The sequence below is a fragment of the Pipistrellus hanaki genome, assembly GCF_964339955.1.
Source record: "Pipistrellus hanaki genome assembly, chromosome: 5".
Classification (NCBI taxonomy): domain Eukaryota; kingdom Metazoa; phylum Chordata; class Mammalia; order Chiroptera; family Vespertilionidae; genus Pipistrellus; species Pipistrellus hanaki.
In genome coordinates, this window is record NC_140507.1 from 100,167,269 (window position 1) to 100,178,250 (window position 10,982).

Genomic DNA, 10,982 nt, shown 5'->3' on the forward strand with positions numbered 1-10,982 from the left:
CGGACACAGGTGACCGTCCCCACCAGGACACGCACGAGGTCATAGCACCTCATCCCATGTGCGGCACGACCCCCAGGAGCAGCCCGTGATGGACACGCGTGCCCCGCACCAAAGCCACATGCCTCTGCCGGCTCCTGGAGAGAGAGTCGGCTAGCTGCCTTTTTGGAGCAAAAGAAGTGCAGGCGCTGCCCAGGCAGGCTGGTGCGGTCTGCCTTCGGGGCCGATGCGGCCTCGTAATCGGGGCCAATGGAAGGTGCCGGCAGAGGCCACCGCTCCGTCCTGTTGGAGGGGGTGAGAGGCTCCAGGTGGTCTCAGCACACGCGGCGAGGGGTCCGGACACTGGGTGCCACCCCCACCAGCCACCCGCACGGTCCCCGGGAGGCCTGTGAGCAGGGCGTGCCCGCCTCTGGGTGCTGCCGGACCTTCCTGTGTGGCTTCACTCGGAGCACCGCTTACATCCTGAGACTCGTTTCCTAACTTGCCACTATAGCAATAGCACCAGCACCTGAAACGCGCTCCGGGCACATGCTGCGGGGGCAGACATGCGTTCACGTGTGGGCGGTGAGGCTAGGCTGACCTGGCCGCCGGGGCGTGTCCCCGCTCGGTGCGGGGGCAGGAACGGCAGCCATGGCAGCAGCACTTCCAGCCGCCAGGTGAGGCGGGAGCGGGGCTTCGAGTGCGTTTGGCGTGGTGTTTGCTAGCCTGTCCCGTGCCGCTCGGGATGAGCCGGTGCGGGTGATCGGGGTCGCGGACCGGGCCCTCACCCACCGTGTTGTCTGCCTCCCAGGACGACGCTCCATAAGGCCCGCACGCAGAAGCGGGCCGTGGTGAGGGACCGGCGCGGGAAGCGCGTGCACCTGGAGGCCCTGGAGGATGTGCCCGAGGCCCTGCAGCAGGACGACCTCCAGCGCGACCTCCAGCAGCTCCTGCGGCGCTTCTGCAGGGAGGACCCGGAGCGGGAGGCCCCGTGAGCCGCTCGTGTGCCGCGCCGCCCGCCGCACCCGCCCACGCCCAGCACACGCTGCCGTTCGTGCCCCTGAGGAGCAGAGCCTCCGCCCTCCCGGTGCTGGTCCCGCCTCCCGGCGCCCGGCAGCCTTGGCACCTGGGCTCCTCCTCCTCCTCCTCCTCCTCCTCCTCCTCCTCCTCTTCCTCCGCTTCGCCCGCTCCACGGAGCCTCCCTGGCTCCCGCCCGCAGACTCTCCCGGCGGCAGGCCTCTGGGTCACGTTCATAGAAAACGCTCAGATGAGCAACGTCAGGGGAGAGCCACTGCCCGGCGTCACCAATGGGCGCCGGGACCCAGGGGCCCGAGAGGCGGCTGGACACGGCAGGTCACGGGCTGCAGACACGCCGAAGGATGGCAGGAGCGGCACTTCGACGCGTCCTGACCCCGGGCAGCCGTTGCCTGGGCGCCGCCGGCCGGCCAGGGCAGGCGGGAGCCGGCGTCCAGGTGCTAGCAGCTGCCGGGCCTCCTGGCGTCTTCGGGCCTCTGGTTTCGGACCCGCTGGCAGGTGTGGACGAGCTGTAACGGCTGTGGTCTCAGATCTCATTGCTGCTTAGCCAACCGCGCTGTCTTACCCGCGGCCCTCCTCCAGCCGCGACTCCGCAGATCCGACACCGGGAACAGGACCTGCCCAGACACCCGCTCGGACGCCGCGCCCGCCCTGGGGGTGGCTCCCCTTCCTCCGGCTCCCTCTCCACTGACACCTGCATGCCGCATCCGACACCCTTCCCCGTGAACCCTCTTCCCGGGAGGGCGGGCCAGGCTGCGGGCCGCAGGAGCGGGAGGCTCCTCACCACTCCAATTGGCTAAAGGCTGCCTTTATTTATTGGAAATCCAGTCCCTAGGGAACCGGAGTGCGTTTCAGAGGGCAGGCTGTGTCCTGCGACCCCGCCCCTCCTCACCCCCTCGAGTATTGCCAGTATATCCTATGCACAGACCCGTCTCCGGGTCAGTTATTTATTAAAGGAAATGTACCCACGGAGATGACGCCTAAACCCACCCGGCTCTGTCCTCGCGGATGGAGCCGCCCCGACCCCAGCCGTCTCCTGTCGTGTAGGAATGAGCCCCTGCTCCCAAGGTCACGACAAGGACACGGCACTGCGTCCCGACAGGGGTTTCCTGGCCGGAGTGTCAGCCAGGCCCGACCCGGTGCCCGCACGCAGGAAGGGGGCGTCGCTCTGGCCGCCGGACGGGAGCCGGGGGAGGCGGAGACGCTGCCTTCAGACCCTCGCCGCGCGGAGGACCGTTCTGTGGTGTGGCTTGCAGTGAGGTGGCGTCTGTGGCAGCGTCCGGTCCTTCACCTTTGTTTTGAATTTGCTGTGTGATCAGAAACCTTGAATACTGTGAGAAGAAGTGATTTTTCAGTTGACGAATCAGCATCTTGTTCCCATGGTGATAACCCTAATTGAATATATCTGAGGGCATGTATCCGTTAACGGGGGAGTACCGCACTAACCACACGTAGCTGCACACCGTGTACACTGGCTGTTAACCCAAATAAAGCGTACAGTGTCAGCGGGCCGCGTGCGTGGTGTTCACCCTGAGCCCTGCTTCCTTCCGGAGAGAAGCTGTGACCTGGGAGGCAGGCAGGGAGCATCAGAGAGGCAGGGAAAGAGAAACAATGAGGAGAGAGAAGCATGGACCGGCGGCCTCCTGCACGCCCCACACTGAGGATGGAGCCCACAGCCCGGGCCTGGGCCCCGATCAGGAGTGGAACCCTGGCCTCCTGGTTCCTGTGCCCACACTCGGCCCCTGAGCCCCCCAGCAGCTCTGCTGCCCTTTTACCTGTCGCTGCCTGCACCGTTGCCCCAGCAGCTAAGCCCAGGAGCCAGGCCCTGCCCTGAGGCCCGTGGGCGCTGTTACACAGAAGGGGGAAAGCAAGGGTTTCGCTTGGGATCCCTGGTGCCTGAGAAATTGGCCCTGGCTCTCCCAACACACCTCCGTGTGCCTCCCAGTTTATTCTCCATCTTTCAAGTCTGGCTACAAACAATCTAGAAACAGTATTAGAAACTGCGGGATATGGCAAAGCACAGGGAACTCTGATTCCGGGCCGGACAGCCGGACGGCCAGGCAGCAAGTGTGTGGAGTGGCCGGTGAGCCAGCAGGCGGTGCTGTTCGGGGTGAACAGACACCTGCGAGACTCGACCTCCTGATGGGAGAGGAAATGGGAGCTCCGCGGCCTGCTGCTGCCTCGGGCTGTGCCTGGGCGCGTGTGTGTGTGTGTGTGTGTGTGTGTGTGTGTGTGTGTGTCTGCCCGGCTCCGGTGGGAGCCCCTGGCAGCGGCTCGGCCCCGGGAGGGAAGTGCGTCTCCCTCCGCACCTGGGCCCCAGGCCCCTGACGTCGGGAGGGGCAGGGCTGGGGGCCGTCTCCAGCGCCCCATGGGATGTTGCCCAGAAGGGAGGTGCGAGAGCTCAGGGAGGCCCCGGGGACATGGAGCCCGCCCTTCCCACCTGCCTGTTCCTGCGTGACGCCCTCCCCGGGGCACGTGACCTGCGGGAAGTGACGTGTTCCTCTCTCTTCTGGGAGGGGTTCTGACAAGTTCCTGGGACCCACGGAGCGGGCTGCGGGGACTGAGCCGGGGACACACACACACACACACACACACACACACACACTGGGATGGGGGGGCGGATGGGGGATAGGGCACACTCCTTCAGGGCGAGCATCAGGGAGGAAGCAGTTCTAAGAAGATGCAACTTAATTGTGTGTAAGTAAGCGTGAGAATCAGAATAAAAGGTGGTTTTGTTTAAATGGGAATTAATGAGAATTAGCACAGAAGTGAGAGGAAAGGTACCCCCACCTGTGACAGTTAATTCTGTGTCAGTCTGGACACCGCGCTGAGCGGGGACCCGCCATAGGGCACCACCCACTGGGGCAGGGGTGGGCCTGGGGAGGGGGCTGGGCGGGCGTGGGGAGGGGGGCAGCCATGGGGGTCAGCCCTCTGGGTACAAGGTGGCCAAGGTATTTGACCTGAGGTAAGCACAACTGGGCGTGTCCTTGGAGCCGCCTGTCCCGTTACGGCCAGCGGCTGCCGGAGGTGGAGTGTGTCCCTGTGAGAGTCTGATGTCCTAGAGCAGGGTCGGCAAGCCACGGCTCGAGAGCCACAGCAGCTCTTAGAGCCCAGCGCATGCATCGTCCACATTCTGGATTAGAGGGGAATCTAGGAATTTCCACAGCGTTTCCATCGCTTCTAATCTCTGGGAGAACTGGCGGGACTTCCTGCATGTCCCTGGGACATCACAGTCCAAGTGACTTGTCCCTCTTCCCAGGGGAAGGCGGAGATGACCGTCCTCTCCTGGATGCTGCAGAAGGCCCTGCGTGAGCCGGGGCGTCCGCTCAGTGGACAGCGTCGGCCTGCGACCTGGAAGGCCCCAGGTTCGATTCGGGTTGAGGGCATGTGTGCCGCCCGGCAGGGCACGGCCCAGGGGAACCTGAGTGGGGGCGGGTGAAAGGCTTGGAAAAGACAGGCCAGAAAGCTGGGTCTGCGGGACACTGCTTCCTGAGCCAGCGCCACAGACTACAAGCCATGTCATTATTATTTTATAGCCGATGCCACGAGGCACAGTGAGGGCGTGGTCAAGATGTTTACAACCTTCTGCTCAACTACATGCACCTGATCCATTCTGTTTACTTGCAGCCTATATCACTCAGGCATGTGGGGCCACGTGCTCGGACCACAGGTTCAAGCTCACAACCAAGCTGCTGGCTATCACGGTGCTGGGAGGCTCTGCCCTCCAGGCTGGGACCTGCATGTGGCCACGAGAGGACTGTGCCCTCTCATCAGTCCGAGGCTGGAACCTGTCCAGACACTGCAGCCGTGCCCGCAGGCATGTGCCCGGGTTGTGAGCTTGATCCCCAGTGGGGGATGTGCAGGAGGCAACTAATCCATGATTCTCCCTCATCATGGATGTTTCTCTCTCTCTCTCTCTCTCTCTCTCTCTCTCTCTCTCTCTCTCTCTCTCTCTCCCTCCCTCCCTCCCTCCCTCCCTCCCTCTCTCCCCATCCCTCCATCCCTCCCTCCCTCCTCATTCCCTTCTGAAAATATATTTTTTAAAATCTATTACTGAAAAATATTGCTAGTCACAGGAACGGCTGCTGATAAGGTATGTGGATTTGGAAATACAGGATGTCTGGCAATAATGATCCTATTTACAGCTCTGAGATCTTGTACAAATCTCCATCCTGCCCCGTTTGGTTTCTTTACTGGAAGGCTAGGAGAATTACAGGGGCTTGTACAGGGAATTATAAGTCCTCTTTCTACATAATCCTATATAATAAACGGCTAATATGCAATTTGTATCCTCCAGAGTTCAGCCCACTGGGAGTTTGACTGTTCAGTATGACATGTACTGACCACCAGGGAGCAGCGTGGAATGAAAGAACCGGCAGCCAGGGGAAGGAAGGCCAGGCCTTCATGCACCAGGTCTCTAGTCTACATATATAAAAGCCTAAGGGACTGGCCAGCTGTCCAGTAGCTATCATGCGCACTGACCACCAGGGGGCAGACACTCAACGCAGGAGCAGAACCACAGGCATGGAAACGTGGAACGGACTGATGAATCTCAGAGGGAAGTGGGGAGGGGGGACGAGATTAACCAAAGATCTTATATGCACACTGGAGGCCTGCCCATGGGTCCTTGAAGCTGGATTCGTGCACTGGGGGGTCCCTGGGCCTGGCCTGCGGGGATCAGGCCAAAACCGGCTCTCTGACATCCCCCAAGGGGTCCTGGAGTGCAAGAAGGCGCAGGCCGGCCAAGGGACTCCGCTGTTGTAGGAATCCATGCACCGGGCCTCTAGTCCTATATAACGGGCTTAATCCAGCAAATGCCTCAGGTCTCAGAGAATGTTGGTGAATATCAGGTAGAGCAAAGTATTTCCAATAGTTATTGAAATAGGCGTGATCTTGCCAATATCTGTACTGGAAAGGGCCAAAGTTGCATTGGGACTTCCTGCAGCAAACTTTCAGTTTAAGGTTATTTTCCTCGGATGAAGTTCCTTTAAAATCATCATTTCCCCAACTGGTTCACATCTGGCCCATTCAGTTCTAAGTATATGTCGCTCTCCAGGAAAAGGAGGGCATCGCGGGTTTCAGAAAACCTATCAGATGAACTGGGGCCGATTTGACCAGTAAAGTATAGCTTGGCCCAGGCTCTGGTTTTAAAACAGCTGTCAGTTGGTTGGTGCCCCTCCCTACCGTTGGCACACAAGCTTGACTTGGAGCGAGAGGGAGCCTTGCTGGGTGGGGTTAAGAACAGGTAAAGTGGCCCCCGAGCCCCCAGAGCTTCCCGCCTTCCCCCCAGGACCATTTCTCCAGAGCACGAGTGAGGAGGGCAGTACCCTCTCCCAGTCCTCAGAGCTTCCCTCTGTTCGCTTCTGTCCGTCTTCTCTCTGTAAACCCCATTCCGATCTTTCTAAGGGTGACCTGGCTTTTTATAGTAAAGACAGACTCCTTTCTCTTCTTTTCCAAGAGATTTCTGAGTAGAATTGATTTGGTAGCTTAATTGTTGGAGCTGTAAATTCATACTTTGGGCAGCTTATCTTTCTCTCCTTTTAAATAGTTTTAGATAGCTGATCAAGTAGAATACCCAGCCTGTCAGTATGATTTATGTGGTTTGAACAAAGTTACAAGCTCTTCATCTAGTCCTTCCAAAAATGCCAAATTTAGTAAGGGATCATTTTGATGATCCTTGAAACGGTCTGGAGACAGACCTGAGTACTGTTCGGAAGTTTTCCAAACATTCGAAGGAATTAATCGCTGGCTGGTCAGGCTTCCCTTTCCATTGCTGGGTCTTGGTCCAGTCCATTTTCTGAGGAAAAAATCTCTGCTATTCTATCTAATAAAAAGGCAATATGCAAATCGACCATCACACCCTCACAAAGATGGTGGCACTCATAGCCACAAGATGGTGGTGCCCAGTCCCCTCAGTCCCACTGGTCCCCCACTCCCGGGGGTGGCAGGTGGGTCCTGCTGAGTCCCCAGTCCTTTTAGTCCCGCAGGCAGCAAGCGGGCAAGCCTGCCCTGCAGAAGGCAGAGAACCCCGGGGCCAGCCTAGCTGTCAGCAGGACATGCCCTGCGGGCTCCCGGATTGGAGAGGGTACAGGTCAGGCTGAGGGAGCAACCCCGTGCATGAATTTCATGCACTGGGCCTCTAGCAACTTGGCAAAGCTGGTGAGCTAACTCCCTGCATTTCCCCCTTTCTCTCTCTCTTTTAGTGTGTGTGTGTGTGTGTGTGTGTGTGTTTTAAGATATGTTTTTTTATTGATTTCATAGAGAGGGAGAAAGAGAAACATCAAGGATGAGATTCCTGGATCAGCTGCCTCTTACACGCCCCACACTGGGGGTCGAGCCCCATGCTCCCTGGGCATGTGCCTGACTGGCATTGAACTGTGACCTCCTGGCTCACAGGTGGACAGAACCACTGGCCAGGCTCTCTGTCATAAGAATCCTCCGCAGGGGACCTTGTTCCGCCATCCTGCTGCCTTGCGCTCAGAACCAGTGGGTGCGTTCACTGGGACGGTCAGAAGAGCCAGGGTCCCCTATCCTAACAGCTCAATTCCTTCTCGAGGCCCAGGTCAGGGAGTCTGTTCGGTGGCACAATTCTGTCAGGCCCAAGGATCGTGCACAATTGCTGGCTCCCCTCTACCAGAGACAGGCTTTCCGGAAAGGAGCTGCGGGATTCCGGAACAATCTTTCGGTGTTTGCACCCGCCTTCCCCCAGGCCAGCAGGGGGAGGCAGGGAGGGGACGCAGGAGGAGGAAGAGGACGGTGTAGGGCAGGTTGGCACAAGGAGGCTCCGAGAGCAAAGGTGCCGCGAGCGGAGGGGGCGGCGGTCTTGGCACTTGCTCGCTTCAGAACCTGCCTTAGCTCAGAGACAGGCTCTCTAAAACGTTCTTACTAACTCCCTGGGGGAAGGCATTTGATCTGGAAGCTTCTAACTTTCAATTAAGCCCAGTGTCCCACTCTAGCCGGTTTGGCTCAGTGGATAGAGCGTCGCCCTGGAGTGGAGGATCTCAGGTTCAATGCCGGTCACGGCATGTGTCTCTGCTCAGACTTGGCGCCCAGCCCTGGCCGGGGAGCGTGCAGAAGGCACGCAATTCACGCGTCTCTTCCACATGGACGTTCCTCTGCTCTCCTTCCCTTCCACTCTCTCTCGGAAAACAAACAACAGAAAAAGGAAAAGCATCCTCAGGTGAGGATTAACAACAGCTAAGCTCCCCATCCATTCACTTAATCTTAGAGCCGGCTTTTTCTAGTGCTTGGAGGCTTCCAAAGTGCCCCACTTTGGCCATTTCAAGCTGACACCACTTTCAGCTCAATTGCCCCGTTTCTGTAGACATTTGCCAGTTGAAATTCCATGTGAATTGTACATGTTCCCCGTGGCAGTATTAGTAGGGAGTTGGGATTCTTGGGGTTTATCAACCTTGGATGTGCAGTTTCCGTTTTTGATTTTAGTTTCTTCGGGTGTCTGCCGAGTCTGAGCGCCTTCGCTAGGCTGTGTGGTGGGTCAGGTGTGCAGCTGGCCGTGGCTCCACAGGGCTCGCCCTAGAGCCGCATCCCCCCTCTGGTGTGCCTGGGTGCCTCTCCCGCCGTCTACCCCCCAGCGGCTCAGGGCCAGGCCCCGCCCCATGCACCTGTTAGTTTAATTACAGTTGAGCCGGAGCTTCCCTGTGGGGCTCCTGCTTGCCCTGAGGAGTGACCTCGGACACCTCCTCAAAGGTCCCGGGTCCCTAAAAACACCCCTGCCCTTTTAGCTTCGGAGGGGAACAAGGTCAGCTCCCCTCACAGGGGAGGGGTTTACACTCAGACTTTCCGAAAGCCATTCCAGCCCGAAGCCCAAATCAAAACCGGCCACCGGTTTCCAGCCTGTACTTTAGCGCCCCCTGGAGGATTTAAAATACAGCTCAGTGCGTGCTGGCCTGGGCTCAGCAGTTCAGCATCTACCAGGGAGCCAAGAGGCCACAGGTTCCATTCCCTGACAGGGCACATGCTGCGGGGGGGGCGGGGGGGGGCTCTCGGGCTCTATCCCCAGTGGGGGGCGTGCAGGAGGCAGCCAACGGGTGATTCTCTCCCCGCTCCCTTCTCTGAAATCAATAAAAATACATTTATAATAAAAAATAAGACTACAGCTCAGATAAAATCAGACTCCATCAAACACAAGGGAAGGTCCTGGATCCAAGAGACACCTCACCCGTCGGGCGGGGACCGGCGGGCTCAGGGGCCCTGTGCGGACCCTCGCTCTGGGTCTGGGCGCAGGGCGGCCGGAGAGCCACGTGAGGTCGCTGCAGGAGAAACGAAAACCCGTAAAGAAGTTCTGTGAGTTTATCTGAGCCAAACTGTTAAATGCCGAAAAGGAAAGTCCCAGCGGACTGCGAGGATGCTCCTGAGACGCGGCTTTTCGCCGTGTGGCATGTGGGCCTCCTGACCAGGAGGGCAGAGAGAGCAGAGCGGGGCGGGGGCGGGGGACCACGGCCCGAGACTGGGTGACAGACGGCTCTTCCTCACCCAGGGCTGCCAGGCGGGGCACGGCCCCCAGGCGTCTGCGCGTGCAGGGCTCGGCAAAGGGAGTCCCGTTCACATCCCAAGGAAACGGCCTCAGACGTGGGCCGGCCGGCTCCCCGTCACTGCTTTTGGTAAGAGGTTCTCATTTCGTCCGTCTCCGCTCTCCGGGGCGAGGCTGCTCGCAGACCCCGGGCGGCGGTGGGCGTGTGGCCCTTCCGTCCGCGGGGCGTCCGCGGGTGTGTCCGGCCGGCGTCTGGCTCTGGCCATTGGCTCCACCTCAGTGCCAACAGAGTGCCAAGTTGGGGTGCAGTGAGGCAGCCCTGGGGCCAGTTCCCTCCCATCTGGACAGCTCGGCTCCGCTCGCTCCGCTGCCCTCCGACTCCCAGCTGGCCCCACCGTGTCCGGCTCGGCCTGTGCACCGGGCTGTGAGAGCCGGGCAGGCTTCCCTCAGTGTGGCTGCCCGGGAGGGGGCATGGGAACAGCTGTAGAGATGGAGCCCTTCCCCCAGCCTTCGCAGCCATCTCCCCCTCAGCACCGCCGCTCTGCGCCGGGGAGGAGGCACAGGCTCACACTGCGAAGGGCCCAGACGAAGGGCCACGCTGACCCCGGGCGGGCGGCCCTCAGCGCAGGTCTGCTCCCAGCCTGGGCGGGTGCCTGCAGGAGCACCGACCCTGTGCCTCTCTCACGTCCACCTTCCTCTCTCTCTGCCCCTCCTCCTCCTCCCCTCCCCCTCTGTCTGAAAACTCTCCTCAGCGAGCACTGAAGAAGTGAGAGGAGACGTGGAGGTGACTGTTTACTGATTGGTAGATTGATTGGAGAGAGAGAGAGAGAGAGAGAGAGAGAGAGAGAGAGAGGGAGAGAGGGAGGGATGGAGTAGTTGTTGCACTCACTGGTTGATTCCTGTATGTGCTGGCTGAGAATCAGTCCAAACAGGATTAAGATTTAAGCAGCTGAGCCGGGACTGAAGGTGATTTTTTTTTTTTTAATCTAGGCTTCAACAGTTTTTTTTTCTTTTTAAAATATATTTTTATTAATTTCAGAGAGGAAGGGAAAGAGAGAGAAGCGTCAATGATAAGAGAGAATCATGGATCGGCTGCCTCCTGCACACCCCACACAGGGGACAGAGCCCACCACCGGGCCTTAACCGGGAATCGGCCCTGACCTCCTGGTTCCTAGGTCGACGCTCAGCCGCTGAGCCTGCCGCTGGGGTCCCGGCCGGCTTTGGAGGAGCAGAGAGGACGCCTGGGAGCGGAGGAGCCGGAGACCGCGAAGCACACCTCCATTCCGCCTGGAGCGCCTGTCTGAGGCAGGCGGACGGGGCTCCCGGCCCTCCCGTTAGGAGGAGGGTCCGCCAGGGGCTCCACGGCTGAGGCCAGCGGACGCACAGACGGTGCCAGCTGGCTAAGGCGGAGAAGCCGGGCAGGGCGCGGCGCATGCTCCTCGGTCAGGCTCACGGGCAGTCCCGGGCGGCGCTGCCAGGC

At 59.7% G+C, this 10,982-nt stretch overlaps 1 protein-coding gene across 47 annotated transcripts in view; it reads left to right on the forward strand.

Moving 5' to 3' along the window:
- Positions 1–2,516, forward strand: part of ANK2 (ankyrin 2) — a 277,590-nt gene extending 275,074 nt beyond the window's left edge. For 46 of the 47 annotated variants that reach the window (XM_084883347.1, XM_084883373.1, XM_084883348.1 and 43 more), the window contains one exon: positions 788–2,516. In XM_084883347.1, coding sequence (XP_084739473.1) covers positions 788–971 — 184 coding nt within the window. In that variant the 3' untranslated portion in view covers positions 972–2,516. The remainder of the gene's footprint in view (positions 1–787) is intronic. The other variant, XM_084883356.1, reaches the window with a different exon arrangement.
- The last annotated feature ends 8,466 nt before the right edge of the window (positions 2,517–10,982 follow it).